The sequence below is a fragment of the Patiria miniata genome, unplaced genomic scaffold, assembly GCF_015706575.1.
Source record: "Patiria miniata isolate m_02_andy unplaced genomic scaffold, ASM1570657v1 HiC_scaffold_7, whole genome shotgun sequence".
NCBI lineage: Eukaryota > Metazoa > Echinodermata > Asteroidea > Valvatida > Asterinidae > Patiria > Patiria miniata.
This window is the reverse complement of record NW_024037074.1, coordinates 42,379,921-42,406,043: the sequence shown is the minus strand read 5'-3', so window position 1 is coordinate 42,406,043 and position 26,123 is coordinate 42,379,921. Positions and strand designations below refer to the sequence as shown.

At 40.4% G+C, this 26,123-nt stretch overlaps 1 protein-coding gene across 1 annotated transcript in view; it reads right to left on the bottom strand.

Annotated features, from left to right (window-relative positions):
- Positions 1–1,169: 1,169 nt before the first annotated feature.
- LOC119745716 (CMP-N-acetylneuraminate-poly-alpha-2,8-sialyltransferase-like) overlaps positions 1,170–26,123 on the bottom strand; it is a 29,825-nt gene continuing 4,871 nt past the window's right edge. The window contains exons 3-8 of the mRNA XM_038222260.1: positions 13,279–13,398; positions 10,223–10,373; positions 4,258–4,370; positions 3,039–3,128; positions 2,209–2,453; positions 1,170–1,715 (exon numbers count right to left, since the gene is read on the bottom strand). Of these exons, the coding sequence (XP_038078188.1) occupies positions 1,492–1,715; positions 2,209–2,453; positions 3,039–3,128; positions 4,258–4,370; positions 10,223–10,373; positions 13,279–13,398 (943 nt within the window). The 3' untranslated portion in view covers positions 1,170–1,491. The remainder of the gene's footprint in view (positions 1,716–2,208; positions 2,454–3,038; positions 3,129–4,257; positions 4,371–10,222; positions 10,374–13,278; positions 13,399–26,123) is intronic.

Genomic DNA, 26,123 nt, shown 5'->3' with positions numbered 1-26,123 from the left:
GCGAGATATTTCATCTGGACAAGTCGTCATCTCGACTTCGAGAAGTCAACTTGGCGAGATAATACATCTGGACAAATCGTCATCTCGACTTCGGAAAGTCGACTTGACGAGATAATATATCTGGACAAGTCGTCATGTCGACTTATGGAAGACGACTTGGAGAGATAATGCCTCTGGACAAGTCGTCATGTCGACTTCTGGAAGTCGACTTGGAGAGATAATGCATCTGGACAATTCACCAAGTCGACTTCGGTAAGTCGACTGGGCGATACAATTATGTGATTAAGTCGCCTTACTCTCGGCGATATGTCAACATGACGTGATAAATTATCTGATTAAATAAAGAAGTGGATGGCACTCATGGAGCGCCGTTCTTTCGTACTCCCGTGAGGGGTTTGATTGATTTTCGTTCATTAAAATTATCGTAAAAGTTAAAATGTTTCTTTTTTTGTCTTCAAATGACCCATTATGCGCACAATACAGGCTCGGGTTAAATTAAAACCAATCCGCGGTGCAAGCCATCCGTCTACTGAGGTGGCCTGCCCTGCGGACAATAACATTTATTCCATTTCTTTACCCAGAGAATGCCCAAACACTTTTAAAAACTGGTGTCTATTGGGGCCCTGCATATATTACAAATTATTCAATAATGTTTAGTAAAGATAAACTCATGCATAAGGAAATATGCATTGGTGCTCTGCAAATTCCGAATAGTGAAAATTCACTTCTTTCGAGTGAAGATTCACTCCCACAGTCGGAAACTAGGGATTAGACGTTAATAGAGTGAAATTCCTTCAATCGTAAAGATCGAGTTTTCACTCGAGCTTTGACTGAAGTGGTTCATTTTTCAAACTATTTCAATCGAAAATGAGAGTGATTTCACTCTAAAACGTCTAGTCCCTAATTTCACTCTTTAGAATTTAGAGAGTGAAACATACGACGAACATCAATATTTACGAATACACTACAAGTATTTCTGTATAATATATATAGTACAGAAATAAAGCTACAACAGAAGTTCATTTTAAACATTCAAGTACAAGGCATACAATGTACACCCTTTCACTTAATTGATTGTATTTCTGGATCTAGGGACCCAAATGGAATGGGGTAAAAAGGAGTGGATTGAGAAATAGTCAGGCTTTAATGTAATATATAATTTTACCGTTTTAATTATTAGTTTTCTGAATGTTGCACTTTTTTGGCACACTATGTACATGTATATATGTAAACGACAATCTGTTTTGATTACAGGATGTTTTTAACAGGATATATTTTCTGCCAATTTGCTTGTTTGTGTCTGTGTTTGTTTCCCCAATCTCTAAACGAATATTTGAATTGTTCAAATCTCTGTGATCTTGTTCTTGGTTTGTTCGGTGTTTTTTCCTTGGTATAAACGTTAGAGTTCACTATTCAGAGTTTGAAATCAGGGATGAATGCATCTGAGGCTAGAGCCATGGTCCATGATACATGAAGAACTCCCATTTACCCTCATAGACAAGCGCCTAGATGCAAATGGATTAGGCCTTGCTCGTGTAAAGACATCACACCATTGAATTCCGTGCTGAAACTGTGCGAAAACTTGCTCCCCGCCTTAATGTCGTTATGGTAATGGTACGGCACGTGGCGACCCTTCAGGGTTTTGGGAAACGGCCAGAAACCGTACACGTCTATTCGCTCACAAAGATCAAATATTGACGACAGTACATAAAGACCTGTGTAAAATAATGAAAAACAAAGAAATGGAATTAAGTGCGTGAACAGGTAAACAACTGAGACGAAATTGACGAAACCATTTTGGCCATTATAAATAGATCCGTTCTAGATCAGTTCAGTGAACAGTGTTTTTGTGCTAAGCATTTTTTTTGTGTGTTTAAAAATTCACGGTGACCAAAAAAAAAAGCAACAATCCAAATGAGTCCCAGGTTTCCAGAGCAACTTTTGATTTAGCGGTTAAAGAAACCTTGTGAAGTTTCCACCCACACTTATTGTATACTTAAGATGTCATACTAAGTGGTCCATTAAAAAAGTGGCTTGATCTTACTTTATACAATAAACCGCTCTTACAACTGTGTGGAGATGTCTTAGAGATTCATTTAGTGAGAGCCGGTTACAGTAATATTATTCATTACTGCATTTACAATTATGAATCATCGCTTAAAGATAAAATAAACATTATTAGAATATCCCCAACGTTTTATGCCTTACCCGTTGTCGTCCATTTGGATCCCTTTAGCGTCTTATGCCAAAGTCTTGTGACTGAGGTGAAGTGGTCGGGATGACCAAAAATGGGCTGCACTGTGTTGGAGGACTTAGCTATACTGGCCGCGCGGGTGAGAATGCCGTACCTCCATGTCAGAGCAAATGCCGGAAGGAAAAGATAACTGCCATTGAACTGATTCAGAATGGACACAAATTGGGACCGGTCTTCTTCTGTCTTCAGCGAATTTAATCTGAAAATGGTGCAAGGTAAAGGTGACAGACGTTTTGAGCATAGTTTAAAAATAAATGTGAATTTTTTTTATCAAAAAGTTAACATCAAGCGTTGAAACTGGTTGGGACAGCAGATGAAAGTACTCAGAAGATTTTTTTAAAGTAGATTTAGCGAAGAAAAACGACAGGAATAAAGTTAAAGAAATGGAGTAAGAGAGATGCGTTTTAAACTAAAAGTCAAAGTCTAATTGCAATATGGTTTGTATCATTAAACATTTTACAAGCTGGAAAAGTTGAAAATTTGTTGAAATCCCACCGTCCATGGTGCTTCATAATGCCACCTTTATTTTGCAATCTTCATGAAATACAGAAATATCAACAGTCATTTTTAGGAAACAATAATATCTTGATTGCTATTATGACTTTGAGAAATATCTGCTGTGATCGACAAGTACGCCAGGCCACTTAAATTGTTTTGATTCATTATAAAAGACTCGGCTGACTTCTTGTACAGGCCAAAATTAGTGAGAACAAACGAAATAAATGTTCCTGTCGATATCAAATTCCTATGATCAATTAAAAAAGAGGGAAGAACGAATACTTACTTCGTTACAAGAAAGGATGGATTTAAGGTTGTGAAGTTTGTTTTGCCTCCAACATCTGTCTCAAATCCTTTGACATCAGCTACGTTGAATCTGAAACGTGAGTGGTTTGTAGCAATTTTGTGGTATGAAATACAGAATAGCAAATAAAATGTATTGATTAAAACAATTCGACGGGTGACTTGCTTTTGAAAACAGCTGACACGTACATGTTGAAGTAACATTAAAAAAAAAATTCAGATGAAGTAGTTGTTGCTACGAAAGCTTATGCAAATTTCATTCTAGTCAGTCGATTAAAGTGCTATACCTTACTCTTCCAAAAAGATTACATTGATATAATTTGTTCTCAATTGGTTACGATTTCAGCAAAATGCCTTTGTCCCAGCAAACACATGTGTTCTCATGCATCCATGAAGAACCTTGTTTTTAATGGAATTTTACTTTTAATATTCAACAATTTATTTATTCGCACTGGCGGTTAAAATGGATAATATAATGTACCAGTGGAATAAAAGGCGCATGGTATCATTGGCTGCATCCATAATTGATTTTATCGAAATACTTGCCCATTTCTGTACGATCACAATATGCATCCTTGTGTTCAAAAGCCTGCATTTTTGTCTTGCCAGATTTAGGGTTATCGGGCTTTTGGTCTGTATGCGACGAATTTACATATGCATTAGCAAAACCGTGACGTCATTCAAAGCAAATAAAATGCTTTAGTGTTTATACAGCTGCTTCAGGGTTTTGCCGCAGTCAACTTTCTGGGTTGTTTTGGTGTTCTATTGTTTATTCAGTGCAAAAAAAAAAAGTCAGTTATTTAGCAGACAGCCCATCTTTGGGTTCATAATAATGATGTACATGTACGTAAATGTGTGCCTGATCACAGCAACAGCGCCCTCACTTGTCAGGAACAGCGTGTGACATTGAAAATAGATGGTATTTAAAAAAAAAAAAATAACGGTATCTTATTATACTCTTTTACAGATCGAAGGATTCGCACACACAAAAAATACTTTGCAATGCAATGAAAGGGGAGTCACTGTAGCGCCCGAAACTGCCCTGCCTATTTACTCACTGTTGCGCCCGAAACCGTCTGAGCATTCTATGGTTGTATTGATTTTTCATTGAATAAATTCAATGTAATACAATGAAGTCAATGTGCTAACTAAACTCATTTTTCTCTCATCTGTTTACACTCGTAGAAACTACAGGAGCTTACCTGAAGACGAAGTCGGCTTTGTCTATATTGTGACCACAGTGAGAGCCTTTGAGTATACCACTTGAACCCACCACGCTGCAGCTGTGGTTTATTCTTGGGTAATAAACCGTGTCCTGTAGAGGGAATTGAGATAATTAAATGAGTAAAATTAACGGTATATATTTCAGGGTTGTCAACAAAAGTTCACCAAATCAATATACTCGTCACGTACACTGAAGTGACATGTACACATTGTTGGACTATGCTCCACTGGGGACGCCCTGCAGAGGCTGTACTATTTTATAAGTAACAACAACAGATGCGTTCCCCTGTGCTATTTTCGAGTTGCAACTCGAAAGTAGAGTGTTTTTTTTTTCAATTGGTATTTTCCAAGAAATACAAAATTTATTCACTTTTGAATGAGACATCGAACGAAAAAAATCAATAATTGTCTGGCTGCCAGTCATATCAATAATTCGGCTCTTACAGGGTGGGCTCATTTGTGCGCAACTAATGAAATTCACCTTTTCAGAGGGTTGCAGACGCCTCAAATCGGAATCAAGTATTTTTTCATTAAAACAAAATGAAACGTACAAATTGAAAATTTATTTGAAGAAAAAAAAATCCATTTTTGTAAGAGCAGGGGATATATCTTTAAAGTGGACTGCTGCAACAGCTGCAATGCCGGACAACAGTCGACAGTGGACAATTGACATTGTTCGACTGTCTGTATGTCGCTGGTCATACACTTTATCCAAGATTCGGCCATGTTAAATTGAAAGCGAGGTGAAGTCTTAATTTTTTTTAACTTGTGAGTAGAAATGAAACTAATGAAATGAAAGTTAACTGCAAATTACAACCAGTCTGCTCTGATGACTTATTTATAAAATTAATGATTAAAATACCCTAGTGTTCTAAAAACTAAAACTAAAAGTGCACTCTAAAAACTGTTTAGCAATTAAACACAATCTTGCTATCCCTTTGTAAACATGTGTAGAAGCTAAACATTACGTGTCCAATTCCTAAACATCAATGTTCAATTGCTAAACAATATCCATCATTATACTTTACATGTTTAGTTTAAACATGTTTACAAAGTGATAGCAAGAAAGTGTTTAGAAAAGTGTTTAATTGCTAAACATAGTTTTTACAGTGTGAGGCTTGGAACGCTCTCCAATAATAAAACAGTCTGACACCAACCCATTCACGTCCCGTCCATCCCAGTTTACAATTTGGCGATCGTACCACGATCTGACCTATCTGAATTGTTGACGAATTTTGGTTTTTAGCATATTCTGGTTATGCATGATGAAATCTTTATTTTCTGAAAATTTCAAATTCATAAGTGGCCTAATTAGCTAATTAAGCTGATTCAGCTAATTAAAAATGTTGACCTATCGCTACAAAACGCAAAATTATCATTTCACGAACTGACGCATCGAGATAGGTCACTTCGTGAAACGCGTAAACAACGCTGTCAGGTTTCCACGAATACCTGGACTTAATTATCACTTTCTTATGAAAATGAGTTACTATATAGGGGCCAGTCTTTAGCGTTATCAGAAACAATGGCGGCGTACACATGTCGTTTGATGGCTGAACGAAACTAGCAAGTTTCAACCGAGTTTCTGATTCCGTAAACGTCTGTACTAAGTATATTCCTCCGGTATTGCAATATGTTCGTGTTGGGCTTTGTCTGAATACATGTTTTGCAGAGACTCGTTTGTATGATAGCACAGCGCTAATTAGCCTATTGGCGTACTGTATAGTGTAGACGGTAGTGGGTAGTCATAATCAGTCAGAATAACACTTGAGTGGGGTTCGATTCCGAACTAATGCTTTTTAATGACATCTCGGTTGATATTTACGCTGATTCACTGACTGTCCTTTCGGGAAAATATTTATCAAATAAAAGGGCCAAACTAAGGTTGCTTTTTTAATATTATGATTCGTGATTGGTTTGGTTTTTTTGTGTTACAGAATGTGGATGTCTCAGTGGTTAATTGCAGCCAAAAGTTTATACAGAGCACCATTCGTCTATATAATTGCATGAAGTTTTGAAAATGCTTCGTTACAAGGAAGGTGATCGATTCCTGGAGCATGAATGCAAGCAATTGTTTGAACATAAAGGTTATTATTTAACCTTTCATACTTTTGCTGCTTAATATTTTGGTTTTAGACTGCCCGGCTCAGATCAAAAAGAGCATTGCGTCTGTTCTTCGTTTTTACGTTTTGTGCTCCGTTTCTCTCTTTTTAAATGTTGATTTAGTACTCCAGTCTTGCTACAATTCTAAAGTCAGTGCAGATAACAAAAAGAATATAAATGGGGTGAACTGCAAAAAAGTTAAATTCAGTTGCTATGACTTGTTTTAGTTAGTATTGCAAAACATGTGAAAATCCAAAAAAGACACAGACTGCAAGGATAGTGACACCAGACATGAAACACATTCTGAATGATTTATCAATGATTTCCTAGTTAATAACAAACTGTAAATGTTTTATATTAATTTTCCATGTCGACTATATTAAAAGAAAAAAATCCAGATAAATGTTCATGTAGATTCAAAATTTAAATTTAATTAAAAAGTATTGATTACTGAAAGTATGAACCACCTGCCACAGTATGCCTCGGAATGTAACGGGAAAATGCTCAGCCTTAAAACAAAGGGCGACTACTGATTGCCGATAACATGTTGAGTGAATGTATTTCTATTCTTTTTTGTGTGCATTTCTCAAGATTTTCGATGTGTTGTGCTTGTAACTCCACAATCTTTGAATCAGGAGCTGTTCCTTAGACGTCACTGTTATCACCTTTGATCTACATCCTTCACTAATGCCAGACTTATCTTGAAATATTAAGAGATACCTCTTTTATTGTCAGTTCTCGCACTGTTTCATTTATGCACCTATAGTTTGAAGTAAAACTAAAAACTAAAAACAGTAATTAAGAACAAATAAAGGAAATTCGTCCAATCAGCCTTCTGTCTCATCTATATAAGCTCTTCACAAAAATAATCCAGAACAGAATCAAAGATGCGCTCGACGACAACCAACCAAGAGAACAAGCTGGTTTCAGAGCTGGCTTCTCAACAACAGACCACCTACATGCAATCAATCAACTGATTGAAATGGCTTGTGAATACCAACTCCAACTGTGCCTAGGATTTGTCGACTACCAGAAGGCATTCGACTCTGTCGAACATTCTGCCATGTTCGAGGCCTTGAGAAAGGTGAATGTTGATGAAGGATATGTCCGAATTCTAGAAGACATTTATACTGATGCAACTGCCTGTATTTATATTGACAACGATGTATCCAGGACTGTCAACATCCAGAGAGGCGTAAGGCAGGGCGACACCCTTTCTCCAAAGATATTTACTACAACTATAGAGGAAGTGTTTAGAAAAACAGACTTGGATAATGGTGTTAATATTGACGGAGAACCTCTCACAGACCTGCGATTCGCTGATGATGTGGCAATGATTTCAACAACTGTTAAAGGTATGGATGAGCAGCTATCCAGCTTAAACAAAGAGAGCAAGCTAATTGGCTTAACCATGCATAAAGACAAAACAAAGTACATGACAAACTTTGAGACCCAGGAAGACATTGAAATAGAGGGACGGAAACTAGAGAAGGTGAACAACTATAAGTACCTTGGACAGACACTGAAAATGGAGGACACCACGAGAGAAGAGGTGATGCTGAGAATCAAAGCTGGCTGGATGAAATTTGGTCAACACAAAGACATGCTAACAGACAACAAATTACCAATATCACTAAGGAAGAGACTATTCAATCAGTGTGTGCTATCCACTATGACTTATGGATCAGAAACTTGGTCATTAACTAAAGAACTTGAACAGAAACTCACAACAGCACAGAGAGCTATGGAAAGACAGATGCTTCACTTATCCCTACGAGATAGAGTAAAACATGAAGTAATTCGGCAGAAAACTGGGGTGAAAGATGTCATAGAGAAAGTCAGCGAAGCAAAATGGAGATGGGCAGGGCATGTAGCAAGAATTCAGGATAATAGATGGACATGCAGATTAACAGATTGGCAACCACGAATGGGAAAGCGAAGGAGAGGAAGACCAAAGAAAAGATAGAGAGATGATATAACTACATATATGGGAACAGCGACTTGGACTAGGACAGCCAGAAACAGAAGTGATTGGAAATGTCATGAGGAGGGCTTCATTCGACAGCGGATGGACGTAGCCTGATAGATAGATAGATAGATAGATAGAAAGGAAATTCATTGCTAAGAACGTTTCAAGTAAAGCCCTTATTTTTAAATTTGAAAGATTGCTGAGAACAACTCTTTTCACTGCCTCTCTGTTGAACTCTTTACATCAGACCTGCATCATGTTTTCCTTTTGATTATGGTCAGTTCCAGTTCAAATATCAAGGCAGTACTTGTCTTTCTACATAATTAATTTGTTTCTTAGATTTACTTTTCTATCCCTTGAGTGGCCCTTAAATATGGCCTGTTATGATAGTCGACTCTCAAAAAACAAAATCTTCATTGTATTAACGCGACTAAACATCCTATTTCTATTAAGTTTTGACGTTTTGAGCATTGTTAATTGAAATGCAGCCGATTTTTTTTTTTAATGTAGACTATGTCATGGAGATATATCATTATTTTTTTAAGGGGGAGGCTTACAAAGTATCTGCAGAAAATTGCTGTTTTTAGGGAATAATAGGTTTAAATAATGAGAAAGTACACTTTGAAGAATAACAAATAGAAAACAAAGATTTGAAGATTATGAGAGTGTACATGTACGCTTATCGTTCTGTTTCAGTGTAACTTGAACTTGTGAGTCTTGTTTAAACAAAATACCTGTTTTGTCCACGGATTTTATTTCTCGATTGTTTTACAGATAAGAATAGAAAAAGAAAAAAAATAATGTAATAAAAGTACACCTTTACAATGAATTCGTTCAAGAATTATTACTAGGAGGTATACACAATGTATTCAACTAGTTTCTGTGCACCCCGTATATATTGGAATTCATTTTCTAATTTCCTTCACTATAACACTATAGCGTTTTAATTTGTAAGAGCTTATTAATCTCTAAAAACAATAATATTAATATAAAAAACAACAGATTGCAGCGAACCTCCATATGACTTAACGTGAAGAGGTCCGCACGCGCGCATGCGCATATGACATAGGTCACTATCAGCCACAGAGAAATCGAAATTGTTCGTTTCACGAAGTGACCTATCTGGATAGGTCGCCGTTTGCGCGCATGAAAAATGAATATTAAATTTTCACGAAGTGACCTATCTAGATAGGTAGCCGTTCGCGAGCATGAAATATGAACATGAAATGTTCACGAAGTGACTTATGGATTTGACGTCTATTTTTCACCTGGTAATGATGAGTTTTTGCCTTTAAATAGAAAACAATTAAAAATCATAATTCAACTATCCAACTTTATTATATATAAAAACTGAGTCAATAAAAATTAGTGTTCTGGGTGAAAGAGTGGATGCAAAATAGGCCCAACTTCAAACGCGTTTTTCTCGAAATGGCAAAAACTGAAATAGGTCAGATCGTGGTACGATCGACGAATTTATAAAATAGATTTAGGGAACACGATCGAAAATAGCTTCCTCGGGAATAAGGTCTAATCAATTCGGTTTTTTTGAGTTACTGTTATGGATAGCAAAAAGTCCCCCGATGAAATAAGGGCAAGAATTTCCTCGGGTCATAACTTGGATCAAAATTTATGACAAGGAAAAATATCACGTGAGTGGATTTAAATATCATGTGATTTGTAATAACGTTTCCCCAGAACTTAATTGTCTTTTCTAAATTGTGTACAATCCAGTCATACTGCATGCTCTGGAAGTCCGAGAACCATTCCGTTACCAACTTACGCATGCGCATTATGGTCATGGACTAGTATACTTGATTGCGGAAAAAATAATTGCCGGATGCTATCGATGCGCAGAGTTACCATTAACTTACGTTGGGTAACAATTGCCAGATCTGCCTGGATAACGTGGTGGATCCGTTCTGCCTGTAGAAGTGTATAGTCTCTCCTGGCTGTATATGATGTTTGGTGACGATGAAGTTGTCCAGTTTCCCCTCCTCTCCCAAGGCAGCCCGTAAGTCATCTCTGCAAAGGAATAAGACTGGGACATTGCTATCACGACCTTATCAAGAGATTTCGGGTAAAATGGGTTTTACTTTAATACTTATTTCATGGCCATTATTATTATTATTACTACTATTATTATTATTAGCAACCAAAGCATCTAAAATGGTTGGATTAAAAACATTTTGAAAGATATTTAAATTACATTAATAAAGCTCGAGGGTCAAGGCCAACCACGAAGAAATATCTATATATATAAGAGAGAAGTTTACTCGCCCCCGAGACGATGTTTGCTCCTGAAAGGATCCGAGACCGCGGGCTCACGCGGCCCAAAATCGCTCCACGTCCGTGGAAAAATGCGGAGGGTGTCTTCCGCCGGGTCGGACGCTTCGGGTCGTCCTAATTTTCCCGTACGGACTGGCGATCCGTTTCGTCGATTTTTCGTGACTGCGTTTTGCACAGGAATTTGCCGTCGTGTGCGCTTTCACGTTGACTGCCTGGCCGCCCCCCGTGCTGGCTTTTCTGCGAGTCTAGACTGTGCGAGGTCAGCGAGGTCAACGTAGGGGTTTCGTTTACGTGTTCTACTCGGCCCTTCTGCAAAAGCGTTCACCAAACGTTAGTATGTGGTGACCTTGGTAAAATATTTTTTGTCCATGGTGCGTGGCCACCAAGTGTCCCTATTCTTTCATATGCTTCGCTTGCCGCCCCTGCGCCGAGTGCAACGAATACTCAGAAGGACTACACATTAGTATGCCTAGCGCGGTCTGACCAATCGAAAGTCTACACTGCTTGGTACTTCCCGGCTATGCGTAAAACCGTCACTGGCAACGCGTACTGCAGCCTGCTCCACACTCTGGAAACGAGGTTGAGTCTACGGTGCTCGCTATTTGAAGCACAAGCATGTGACGTCGCGTGATAGAGTGCTGTTGCTTCCATAATGTGTTTACAGCTCCATGCTTCCACTAGCTCTATGCTTCCATCAAGGCTGAGCGTTGTGAGTTCGCTACACGTCACAGTCAGTGTCGCGTTATAATTTCGGGGGCCTGTTTGGGATCAACAAAGGGTCGATGCATTGCTTCAAATATTGTGATCTTGAACGCAGTCACAAAAAAATCGACAAAACGGATCGCCGGTCCGTACGGAAAAATGAGGACGACCTGAAGTGCTTGATTTGGCGGAAGAAATTCTCCGTATTTTCTATGGACGTGGAGCCATTTTGGCGTCGCGGGAGACCGCGGTCTCGGAACCTTTCAGGAGCGAACATCGTCTCGGAGGCCACGTAAAACTTGCTCTTATATAGATGATTGACCAACTTGAATAAAAGTTGAATCGACTTTTTCCTCGCAGACGGTCTCGCAAATTGTAAGAAGTTCAAGTTTACGTTTGTTGAAGAGTCCAATACTGAAACTTAATTATGACCTTCCTCCATCATTCACACCGTTTGTAAGGCGGGCGTGCTAAATACCCCCTTTTCATTTACCGTGGGACGGTATTGTTATTGAGGAAGTGTGGGACCCTTCAAGCCAAAGCGGGAGACGGTCCACGCATGAACGCACACGGTACAGCCGTGCATGGTGACGGTTTGCAGTGGGGCTTGTATGTTTAGGGCAGACAAAAGATCAGAGGATTAGCAATGTACCAGGTCTTTGCGGTCGGTGAGTAGAAGCCGCCAATGATGCGTATGAAACCGCAGGATTCATTGTTATAAAAATGGTTATTTGTAGCGGGAGCCGGGAGTGCCAACCGTGGGACGGTTTGTAGAAACAGGTCACCCGCTTTCTTTTCAAGCGGGAGCCGATAAAAGAGGGGCTCAATTGAAAGCGGCTCCCGGTAAGTGAACAGGGGGTATTTAGCCTGTCCGCCTAAGTTGATGGTAACACTCAACATTTCCATTGCAAATGACAACTTCACGTTTGATTACATTATGATTTAGTGTCAACACTGTACAATCAGCCTTCGCCTGTGTACTACGGTAACCTTTTCACTACGTTCTCCCGGCAATGCCACTGCCTCACAAAATGCCAATTTAACAGACCAACGGGAACATTTACAGACAGTTATCAGGGTACATAATTATCATGTGCGTAAATCGGTGGGGAACAGGGGGACCCCCCCCCCCACATTTTAAAGCGGGCACATTGTTTGGTCCCCCCCCCCCACACACTTTTTCTTCCCCGAATAAAAATTGTAGCCTACTATAATGATTCTATTGCTCAGAATACCGTGTAGCTGATTCAATTACCCCAAGCTCGAAAATGATGGTTAAAAGATGATCTTTTGCTCAAATTGGTTTCAGTGGTCAGAAATTGCCTCAGATCACACCACACAAAATTGTTCTTCTATAACTGCATGTCTCCTCAATGATCCCCCATTTACATTTAACTGCCCACATTTTCATCCCCAACACTACGCCCTATATACCCGATCTATGATCGGGTAAATCAGCTTGTTTATTATATATTAGGCCGAATAAAAAATGTTTAGCGTCCCCGCCCGCTTCCTTTTTGGAGGCTGCCTTTTTTTTTTTCTTCTTTTTTTAAACCGAAAAATGATAAATTTTAAACAATGACATCATTTTGGCTTCTTTGTCTGTTGCATCTAGCGCATATAAAGCCGGTATGTCATTTCCTGAGTCCAAGTGGCGGCCATTTAAAAAAAAAAGCTGGTGGCCATCTTGAAAAAATAGCCCGGCCGGTCGTTTTGTAAAAAAAAAAAAGGGCCTCCTCCTTCTTTTTTTTCAAAGGCAGGACGCTAAAAAAAAATTATTTGGCCTTATCAACACAGAAACAAAACGAGCGAAATTTGTTATCAATTCACACTACTATGACTCATACAATAGTAACGCTTTTGCAACAGACACATCAGTCATACAAATCAATTCACAGGGAGTTTCTGTCATCCAAACAATTCTAGTTGATAGCCTTACCTGAAGGCTTGATTGACTGTTCTATTCTCCTTCCATTTCCGCTTCATGATTCTGTCGACTTCGACGAAGAAGTCTTTGGTGTTTTGGGAGTAATTATTCGCGTACTTCTGTGCAAAGACACTGGACAGAGAATGTTGTGTTAGTAAATACAGACAGAGTAATAATCAATATCCTATTTCCTAACTCTTTGCTTCTTTCTTGACCAGGAGGGCCATATCCTACTGTCCCGGTTATACCTATCTCACTTACTGACTCACCGAGTCACTGACTGACTGACTAATGCGCCTATCAATTATTTCCCCCACCCCTCCCTTCCCGGGCTGCCCCACCCAAGACGTAGGGATTGTCACTTTTGAAGTGACAAAATCCCCACCCCTCGGGCAAAATTTAAGTGACAATCCCCGACCATGCCCCGACTTACATGTACGTGGGGCGCACTAGTGATTGCCTTTCCATTAGTACGCCAATGTTAACAATGTAATTTGAGTGACCAAAATCCCCACCCTGGGGCATGAAAAACGTGACCAAATCCCGACATCGGACCTGGGGTAGCGGGGGGGGGGGGGGGAGGAGGGGAGGGGGACACTTGATAGGCGCATATCTGACTGTCACTTCAAGCCGTGTAGGATGGCACTAACTCTAGCCCATCGTGTAGATAAAGCAAATGCAAGAAAAGACCTCCAACGAGTATCATTTCTGATTCAATGATATCGAATTCTAATCTCTCTGGGACCAGCTTTACTATGCTTGCCTTGTCTTATTATACAAATAGCCATTTGACTTGCAACAGAAAACCCCCTCAACGTCGATGATGTTGGAAGTAAAAAATCTATCACTCTATCCAATTTAAACACTATCCAATTTAACAATTGCGAATTTTTCCTATTCACCATGCAAAAGGATTACCAATGGGTTATGGGAAGTTAAACTGCCAGCTGCGGGGTAACTATTTAGGGTTAAGCTTCGAGGGGGTGCAATTTTTTTTTCCAATTTAACAATTATTGCGAATTATTCCTATTACCACCATGCAACAGGATTACCAATGGGTTGTGGGAAGTTAAACAGCCAGCTGCGGGGTATCTCTCTAGGGTTAAGCTTCGAGGGGGGTGAATTTTTTTTTTCAAGGGGGGCACTGAAGGCAAATGTTTTATTCTTTTTGTTCAGTTCAAGATTTCAAATGGGGGGTAGGGGACCACCCAGGGAACTCGGACATCAGCTGGGAGGGGGGGGGGGCGGCGTTGGGGGAAGTTCCCCCTCCCCCATAGTTACGCCACTGACGGCCAGCAAAAAACCCTTGTCGACTATTGTACAAATAATGAATGTTTTTGAGTGCAATGGTGAGAATATTTACATGACTTGAAAGAGGTCAGGTTCGCCTCGTTGAATAGAACCTTCCCCTTCCGTCTTTCAACGAAAGAAAACATTCTCACCATATCACGAACGCAAAACATTCATTATTTGTTTGATAAAACATCCAAGTAGATCTTTGTCATCCGATTGGAGGATCTATATATATAAGAGAGAGATTTACTCGGCCTCCGAGACGATGTTTGCTCCTGAAAGGATCCGAGACCGCGGGCTCCCACGGCGCCAAAATCGCATCACGTCCGTGGAAAAATGCGGAGGGTGTCTTCCGCCGGGTCGGACACTTCGGGTCGTCCTAATTTTCCGGTACGGACCGGCGATCCGTTTCGTCGATTTTTCGTGACTGCGTTTTGCACAGGAATTTGCCGTCGTGTGCGCTTTCACGTTGACTGCCTGGCCGCCCCCTGTGCTGGCTTTTCTGCGAGTCTAGACTGTGCGAGGTCAGCGAGGTCAACGTAGGGGTTTCATTTACGTGTTCTACTCGGCCGTTCTGCAAAAGCGTTCACCAAACGGTAGTATGGGGTGACCTTGGCAAAATATTTTTCTCCATGGTGCGTGGCCACCAAGTGTCCCTATTGTTTCCTGTGCTTTGCTTGCCGCCCCTGCGCCGAGTACAACGAATACTCAGAAGGACTACACATTTAGTATGCCTTGCGCGGTCTGACCAATCGAAAGTCTACACTGCGTAGTACTTCCGGGCTATGCGTAAAACCGTCGATGGCAACGCGTACTGCAGCCTGCTCCACACCCTGGAAACGAGGTTGGGTCTACGGTGCTCGCTTTTGCACAAGCATGTGATGTCGCGTGATAGAGTGATGTTGCTTCCATAATGTGTTTACAGCTCAGTCCATGCTTCCACTAGCTCTATGCTTCCACCAAGGCTGAGCGTTGTGAGTTCGCTGCCCGCCACGTCACGGTATAATTTAGTGTCGCGTTATAATTTCGGGGGCCTGTTTGGGATCAACGAAAGATCGATGCATTGCTTCAAATATCGCGATCTTCAACGCAGTCACAAAAAATCGACAAAACGGATCGCCGGTCCGTACGGAAAATTAGGACGACCTGAAGTGCTTGATTTGGCGGAAGAAGTTCTCCGTATTTTTCTATGGACGTGGAGCCATTTTGGCGTCGCGGTCGCGATCTTGAACGCAGTCACACAAAAAATCGACAAAACGGATCGCCGGTCCGTACGGAAAATTAGGACGACCTGAAGTGTTTGATTTGGCGGAAGAAATTCTCCGTATTTTTCTATGGACGTGGAGCCATTTTGGCGTCGCGGGAGACCGGTCTCGGATCCTTTCAGGAGCGAACATTTCTCGGAGGCCGAGTAAAACTTGCTCTTATATAGATGGTTGACCAACTTGAATAAAAGTTGAATCGACTTTTTCCTCGCAGACGGTCTCGCACATTGTAAGAAGTTCAAGTTTACGTTTGTTGAAGAGTCCAATACTGAAACTTAATTATGACCTTCCTCCATCATTCAGACCGTTTGTAATTGTATGGTAACACTCAACATTTTCATTGTAAATGACAACTTCACGTTTGATTGCATTATGATTTATTGTCAAAACTGTACAATCAGCCTTCGCCTGTGTACTACGGTAACCTTTTCACTACGTTTTCCCGGCAATGCAACCGCCTCACAAAATGCCAATTTAACAGACCAACGGGAACATTTACAGACAGTTGTCATGGTACATAATTATCATCCCCGATAAGCCTACTATTGCTCAGAATACCGTGTAGCTGATTCAATTACCCCAAGCTAGAAAATGATGTTTAAAAGATGATATTTTGCTCAAATTGGTTTTAGTGGTCAGAAATTGCCTCAGATCACACCACAGAAATTGCTTTTATATAACTCCATGTCTCCCCAACTATATCCCCCATTTACATTTCACTCCCCACATTTTCATCCCCAACACTACGCCCTGCCCGATCTATGATCGGGTAAATCAGCTTGTAAAACTATAAGAGTAAACAGCATTTACAAAATGGTTGTGTGACCTACAATCCCCCAATCAAATGAAAAGGATATACTTGGGTGTTATATAAACGCATACAATATCGGATACTCGTACCCACACACGCACACCCCACACACACGGCACCCACGCTTACAAGTGGGGTACTTCCTTTGTTCTCGTGTACTAAAATTTTGCAATGTCGCACACTAATTTCAAAATGCTCTTATTTTAACCTGAATTAATTTTCTGGGCTCATGTTTACGTTACATACGTAGTGTGGACATTCCTTTGTTTTCGCGTAGTTGAGAAAAACCTGTGAAAAAAACCCCTCATTTTACCCACACTGTGAAACTCTTTCAACCCATTTTTTTCTATGATTCCCTCAAGTGTTTCTCTTCATTTTGCCACAGATAAACCTAACCCATTTTCCAGAGAGGGGGAAACACTGTGTGGACGTGGGCAAGTCCACACAACGTCGCTGCTACCTGGTTCATGTCAATAGGGAAACATCCCACCAGGCAGATTTGCCAAAATCCCACTGCCTTTTGGCTATTGACGTTTTTCCAGCTATTTTGTCGTATGTATAAAACCTAGCATTTGCTTTAACTACCTACTTTTAAATAATTACTTGCATTTGTATGAATAAAAAAATGAAGCAAATGCTTTTACTGGAAAGCATTTGCTTAAAGCTAGGTACCTACTTTTTACTTGTTAGCTTTTGCTAGACCAGAAGTGTTTACTTCATTTCGTATGAATAAAAAAGAGTTCTTCAGAATTCAACTATTTACTGGTCATTTTTCAAGGCTGGGTTGGGGCAACCTTGAAAATATATAGAGCAAGTACTTCCGCGCAAAAACTGCTGTATTTGTTAATATTATTCGCCCAAAAATTAACACAAAACGTTAATAAACAACTTTTAATACCATACACTGTATTTTGAATAACATTTATGCGAAATTTAAATATTTGTTTATTATAATTTCATTACAGACGAAACGATAATTTCGCAATTTGTTCACGATATGAGAAGTGTTAGCGTAAAATTCAGGGCGGCATAGAATGATTACGGATACCTTTTTATCAACGGCACCCTGGGGACTGAACAAAATGAAATATTTTTTAATCTATTAGGGGCCATTCAGAATTTTCAATGTTTTAAAATTTCGATCTTTTTTCCAAATTGTGGGTGAGTGGGTCAAGCTAAATAATTGAAAATCGAAATTCATTTCCATGGAAAAAGATTAAAAAAACAAAGAAAGATAGATCTTTTGACTTGCCTGAACTACGCGCAAGCGTTCCGATATCGCGATGCGTGTTTCTTTTCCAACTTCGTCCCCTGTATGTACTGTCAGTGGCGTAGCCAGGAATTTGTCAGTGTTGGGGGGGGGGGGGGGGCGCTGGGGGGGGGGGGGGGGGCGCTGGGGGGGGGGGGGGGCTGGAACATTTCATGGGGGGGGGGGCGTCATGTAGATCAATGATAATTTTTTTAGAAACTCAAAATCTCAGTGGGGGAGGCGACTGGGGGGGGGGGGGGGCGCTGGGGGGGAGGGCTGGAACATTTCATGGGGGGGGGCGTCATGTAGATCAATGATAATTTTTTTAGAAACTCAAAATCTCAGTGGGGGAGGGGACTGGGGGGGGCGACAAGGTTTCATGGGGGGGGGGCTGTCGCCCCCACGCCCCACCCCCCCCCCCCCCCCCGTGGCTACGCCACTGCAGGTCATACAGTTAAAGTTTATGTAAAGTTGTATGAAAAGTCAAAGAAAAGTAACTCCCATGATCTATTTGACACCAAGTTTGTGTTAACTTGCCGGTAACGCCCTAAAAATTTATCCAGACAAATATGTTTATTTTGTAACATTTTATGTTCGTCTGTCGGTCTTATATCCTGTTATGTTTACTTTTAGGTACCTTCAATGGTACTATGTTTAATTAACCTGTTCATTTGTTTAATTAAACTAATAACGCACATATAGTTGCCAAATATGGCACTAACAAGTTTGAGGTCGGCAATTTCGTCTTTAAAAATCTGGGTACGTCAGGTTACCGTACACACAATTGTCCTGGAAACAACATTACCAAAGTACAGAAAGTCGTACGCAAGAGCTCCCCAGCAAGTATTGCTGACGCCATTATGATTCCAAAATTTCTCACTGTGTCACACAGTGAAATAACTAAACAGCGTCGTTGTATTGTGAACACATAAAAGCATTCAAGTCGCGTTCCTGCACACATTCTGCAAGTCGACATAGATATCCTTGAACCACTGCCCCTGCTTTGCATAACAAGTGCACATGAATGAACGATTCGACTTTTATTCAAAGAAATGTCCATGTACAGTCACCAGACTCTATTCAGTAAAGTCCCCGTCAAAACGAAAGTAAAGAATCCACGTGCATAACGTACGGCTACACCATCGTGCAGTGTGGCAGGGACACCAACAAGTAACACAACTAATTTTTTTTTTAAAAATTGATAAATATTCTGATTGAATTTCGTTAAAAGATACTTGTTGGTGAGGTATCACATATTCTAGCAAATTGATAAAAATGTACAATATTACAATATGCAATTTTGAGGGAAATGGGCAAAATACTGCATAAATAATTTCACTTGATCATATTCATAATACACAAACCGACAATTTTCATTTTCAGACCCACAACGAGAAATATTGTTAACACTGGGCTTATTGTGAGGAGTTGTGCTGGGAATACTCTTACAACCCAACAAACAAACTAACAAACAAAACAAACAACCAGACTCAATAATGGGAATGAATGACAAACGGGCTAAAAAGATTATTACACACAAAACAAAACAAAACCGAGAAACAAAAGCAATCCCATTCCCAGAGAGAAAAATGCAAACCATAAAAACAACCAACCTAGTTGACATACATAGGTCTACACTCACATTAAATACACACACTAAAGAAACAACAAGAAAATACCCGGGACCAAAATGAAATAAGACACAATTTTACATTGACGATAAAATAAATATGACTGCAATAATTCCTCCCTCAGTTTTGAAAGAAAAGATTCACAAACTTCCATAGTTAAAACTTTTTCTAAACACGGTGACTTCGGAGAACATCAATGAGGCAATTGAACAGTTCTCTTATCTTGTAATCCATGTGTCTATCAGTTCTAAGTTTCAAGTGGTGAAACGTTAAAGGCTGTGCGACGGAGCTGCCCTGCAATTCATTCCTGAAATTATTGTTGCATTCCCTATTAGTTCATTAACTTTATATTAGAATCAACATTATTATCTATGATAACGAATTTGGCGGGAAACAGAGCTTTCACACAGTGACTTTACTGGTTTATTTAACTTCGTGGGGATTCCTCCAACGTCAGGCTTTTCCTTGGTTTCAACACCGGTGTCGGAGTCTCACAACACTAACTGGGGGAACCAAGTATGCCAAAGATTCTAGCTGAACCGAGTGGGCACGGTACGAGCTATCGCTTCGCAGAGACGGCCGGACTGAAGCGGGAGCGGACCGCTAAAGTGACGGGGAAGCAACAGCTGGACGGGGCCAGCGAGTGTACCGGATCACACTATAGTTCGAGCCATGGTGTGCATGGTCAACCGGGGCCAGTGGCGTAGCCAGGAATTTTTCAGTGGGGGGGGGGGGGGGGGGGGGGGCGCTGGGGGGCTGGAACATTTCATGGGGGGGGGGCGTCATGTAGATCAATGATAATTTTTTTAGAAACTCAAAATCTCAGTGGGGGGGGGGCGACTGGGGGGGGCGACAAGGTTTCATGGGGGGCTGTCGCCCCCCACGGCCCCCCCCCCCCCCCCGTGGCTACGCCACTGTGTACTGTACATGTACGTCATGTAGGCCTACGTGTATCCAATCGCTATAAAAACTGGACTATTCAACCACTGGACTCCAAGACTACGAGGACCGCAGCCTGTGATGTGATGTCTGCCCAAACCTGTGCAAACAGGGCGGGGGGGGGGGGGGTACGAGCGAATGTTTTTCTCAGCTACCTCACATGACAGGCACAACCTCGTATGTCACATGTCACCCACCTCATCCAGAAAACGACAAAACCACGGTCATCTTTGTGGCTTCCAAAACTGCAACCTGTCATTCCCAACAGCATATCAGCTGGCAAAACACAAGAAAACTGAAGGTCACCAGTGCAAAAGAGGAAGACCGACAACTTCACGCCGTCACTGAACTAGACACACATGTACATGGTGTTCAAGTACATGTACATACAAGTGCATGTACATGTACATGTTCAGTTTTTTATTAATCGAAATTAGGGGTGGGTGGGTGGGTCAAATTAATTTGGAAAAAAATCGAAATTTTAAAACATTGAAAATTCTGAATGGCCCCTTAGGTAACCAATCTGTGAAAACTATCATTCTTTTAATATTTCAATAAACAAAACTCTTTGTGTATTGAACGTTGGTTTGATTTTACCCGCTTTAACACGACGTGTCTGTGGTTTTTTTTATGCAATGGTGACGTCTACAGGACACTGTGGACCTTTACAATTTTTATGAATGATGAAAGTATACTTTCTGTATTCTGCAACTGGCGAAAAGTGTCATGATTGTTGCTGGATTGAGGATCAACCACTCTAAAAAAAGAAGTGTCAAAAAGTGCTGAGTAAATGTGTTGCGTACAAAAGTTGAGTACTTTCTTACCCAATTCTAGGTTAAATGACGATTTTGCCAGTACTCTTCAAAAGGGAAATTTGACCCTTTGATTGTTCAACCCAACAAATTCAAATTGTAAACAACGTAGTGTAAGAAAGCACATTTGACCTTGCAACGTACAACAAAACATGCATATGTGCTCTCAGATGGGTAAGGCGGACAGGCTAAATACCCCCTGTTCACTTACCGGGAGCCGCTTTCAATTGAGCCCCTCTTTTATCGGCTCCCGCTTGAAAAGAAAGCGGGTGACCTGTTTCTACAAACCGTCCCACGGTTGGCACTCCCGGCTCCCGCTACAAATAACCATTTTTATAACAATGAATCCTGCGGTTTCATACGCATCATTGGCGGCTTCTACTCACCGACCGCAAAGACCTGGTACATTGCTAATCCTCTGATCTTTTGTCTGCCCTAAACATACAAGCCCCACTGCAAACCGTCACCATGCACGGCTGTACCGTGTGCGTTCATGCGTGGACCGTCTCCCGCTTTGGCTTGAAGGGTCCCACACTTCCTCAATAACAATACCGTCCCACGGTAAATGAAAAGGGGGTATTTAGCACGCCCGCCTAAATATTACCCTCTAATGAGTAAACATTGCCCACTGTTGCCTAAAGAACGTTCTCGAAATCGACAGTAACATTCAAGATGGAGGTTGGTTGATTAACGAACGTGCTGCGAGAGTGGGATTCGAAATCACCGATACCTTTATTTAGAAGTAATCATTTACTTTTCAGGATGCACTGATTAATCAAATACGTCAGTGAGAAAACGTGGGCAAATTTTACTCAATTCCTGCGTAAAAATTGGATATAACAACATTGGATATTTGTGACGAATAGGTGGATGATTGAATTGCAGTGTCGCGATGTGTGTTGTGTGTATCGTACGTGTACAAAATGTACATGGCATTTGTAACATTCAAACACGGTCAGTCTCTTGGCCTGCATGACAGCACTATTTGTCAGCAGAGCATCCATGTTTTTTGGGGTCAGGTGAGGGGAATGGTTAATAAATTATGCATAAATGTTGACAGAGCCCCCCAACCCCCACCCCCTGCCCCTTGGGGTCAAAAGAAAGGGTGATCATTTGTTGGGTACAAATTTGACGCAACACCATGTGTAAGAATTTTTACGCAGGAATTGAGTAAAATTTGACGCAACCCCTGTCGCGTAGCGTTTTACCCCGCCAACGACCATGTTCCCTTTTTACCACCACAAAGAGTACACTCACCTTGAATTGGACTACATGTAATACCCTACTTGTAAACCCTCCGTGTGTGTGGCAGTTCGTACGCACAAAAGATATACCTATTGTTGACAACCGTTCGTCCATGAAAACAATCCAACAGTAAGAAAAATGTTCTAGTGTTGTCTAGACATGGTCTATAGATAAGCCCAAGCACACATTCACGGTTTGGAGCTACGGATCTCCACGGTTTGGAGCTACGGATCTCCACGGTTTGAAATTCGTAATAAACCGTAGGAGTACCGTATTCATCCTTATAGTACCTCCGTGGTTATCCGTCATCTTCCTTCGGTATTCGTGGAGGGGCTACAGAAGTTTAAACTGTTCATATAACTTCCGTGGTGAACGGTCATGAAAATTAATCCGTAGTGCAACCGTGGGACATCTGTAGGACAACCGTATTTATTAGTAGTGTTATTCGTGGATATTCGTGTATATTAGTCTTGGAGATTCGTAGCTCATTCGTGGTAGAAAGCTCTACGAATTCGCTACGAATGTCCTACGGATATGCCCGGATGTGCTAGGGTTCTGCTAAGGTTGTACTACGAATATGCCGTAGGAGAACCTTGGTCATCCGTGGCCCATATCGCAGAAAATTAACCGTGGCGTTATTATTCTTTAAATACCGTCGATATGATTCTTCAACAATCCGTCTATGTTCTTGACAAGCCTTGGTGTATTCGTAGAAAAACCGTAGGACAGTCGTGGCTATCCGTCCTGAAACCGTAGTGCATTCTTAGAAAGTCAATTTGTCCACGAATCTCGACGGTTCATCGTGATCGATTGATTCTTGGTAAACCGTGGATATTCGTAGCTCCAACCGTGAATGTGTGACAAGCGGCTCTATTATGTCCCATTATATTGCAGGTATAGGCCTCTATATTTTAGAAGAATTTGAATCTGTGTCAGGCCTGTCACTCAACAAAAATAAGACAGAGGCTATGTGGATTGGTAGAAATAGAACAAGACTGGACCACCCTATTGATATTATTTGGAAGTCAGAAATCACCACCTTGGGAATTGTGTTCTCTAGCTTCACTCCAGCTCAAGACATTGAGCAGAATTGGACAGGGAGACTAGCCAAAATGAGGAACATTTTGAAAATGTGGGCCATGAGAAAACTTACTATGAAAGGTAAAATCATCATAGTGAAATCATTGCTTTTCTCGCAGATTCTCTACCCAGCTTTATCACTCATTGTTTCTGAGTATATTCAAAAGCAGGTTAATTCATGTATTTTCAAATTTGTTTGGGATGGAAGCGAGAAGGTTAAGAGAAACACTATAGTAGGTGCGTATGACCAAGGTGGTTTGAATATGATTGATGTGAAAAGTGTAATTAACACATTGCATTTGAAATGGTTAAAAAGACTAGCCAATGATGATATCCTTCCGTGGAAGAATTGTGCTTTGTTTGAATTTGATAAACTTGGTCCAGATCTCTCTGTATTTCACAGTAACTGTAGTGCCAAAGATTTGCTCTGCTGTTCTGATCTGAATAACCTTGCGCCCTTCTATAAGAACATCATTTTGTCATGGCTGGAAGTCAACCCACGGGCAGAGGCTGCAGACATTACTGAAGTTGCGAAGCAAAGAATTTGGAACAACCATGCAGTCAAATTCAAGGGTAAACCGATTTTTCTGAAAAACTGGATCTCAGCTGGTGTCATTTACGTTTATCATCTTTATGACAACCACGGTAATTTCATGACCCCTGATCAGATTAGGCAAATCATTGGCAACAACGGTAACTACTTACTGGAATATTATATTGTCATTAATTCCCTTCCCGTGGAATGGAAACAACTTTCCAAAGAAACGATCGGTAACCTTAATATTGATGTTCGAAATGAGCTAATTAAGATGAATATGAAGCGCATCAGGAAGAAATTTACTGACACGAAATTCACTACCCCCATAGCAGAGACATTTTGGAAAAACAAATTCCCTACTCATAACTTTGTTTGGGATGTAATATGGAAGAGGCTCAACTATTGCTGTCCAGACAGTAAGTCATTTTCAATCAATTGGAAAATCATTCATAACTGTTACCCCACGCAAGTCTGGCTTTGCAAAAGGAAGAAGAGTGATTCAGAAAATTGCACATTTTGTCATGATAGTATTGATTACATTGAACACTTTTTTTGGTCGTGTAAAATGGTAAAACCCCTTTGGAACGAAATCGAAAAGATTGCTGCATCTAAGTATGGCAAATCGATCAGTCTGTCCGTGGAAAATATTCTTTTCGGAGTCGGGGAAACATACAATAGTTATCGGTTTCTGAATACTTTAATTAATATAGGTAAACAAACAGTGAGTCGTTTTAAATTTGGCCAGTATTCCAACCTTATCATCCTTTTTGAGCAGGAACTGCAGTTTCGTCATGTCGAGTAAACTGTTTTGTTAGAATGTTTTGTTGTGTGTAATTCATTAGTACCTATAGAGCGGACGATTAACTGTACATGTACATAGATAATTGTTATTTAATTGTTGATTGTATCTTTGAATAAAACAGAAAGAAAGGAAAAAAAAAAAGGTATAGGCCTCTACGCAAAAAAACCATGAATTAAATTCTTGAAAGTTGGCCTCAGTACCCCTTCACTTGGCCTCAGTGCCCTTTGAAATTTCAAAAGTGACAAGCCCCTTTTTTAATAGTATAATAATAATAATATAGTAACATAAATAAAACAAATAAAGTCCTGCAGAAAAATCATTGTTTTGTCCTAGAGTAGAACTGACTAAATCTTTCTTCTGAAGTATTGCATATAGCCAATATTTTGAGACAGGATGATATCTACAGTTTATCTATTAACTTAAAATATGAACTTTTACACACACAAAAACCGAATTACCACTGACTGTTTTGGTTAACAACTTAACATACTTAACCGGCAGCAATATTCATGCAGAATCACTGTGTTCATATAAATTAAAAGCCAAAACCAATATGACTTTCCAAAATACAGTCGATAGGTCTGGTTTTTTGAAAAGAATGTTGCAACCTGTTGCCATTTTTTTCTTGTCATCTCAATAAAGGTCAGTCATTCCAATGTTGAAAAGACAGGAATCTGGGACTGAGAAACATTTCCAATTTTGTTACGAAATACTTTGAAAATGTTCTCGACTCTCCATAGACTTTGTACACAACCGCTGAAGTGGCGTCTGGATACTACATTCTTTCCCTTTTTAATTTTTTAATTGTTGGTGCGCTGATTTAGTGGAGTATGCACACCATTTCCAGCCCAAATTATTTTCATTTACGCAATGACAGCTATCAAAATGGGCCCTTAAGACTTGCCATAATTAAAGAATAAATTTTGAAGGTCGTTCGATGTTTCTGTTTCTAACAGATATGGAGTTTGAAGTTGCTCACACCATGCCACTATTATATGCACGGCATTAGGCCAAGAAAAATTGGGCCGGTAGGGTAGGCCAGAGAGTTCCTTTGCCACTTTGTTTGTTTGTGTGAAGGTCTGAGTATCCCGCAGACCATAATGCGCATTTTCGGCCTCATTTGTTTACATTTACATCATGAAAGCTCACAAATTTAATCCCCAAAAGTGATGAAAACTTGCCTTAACCATGC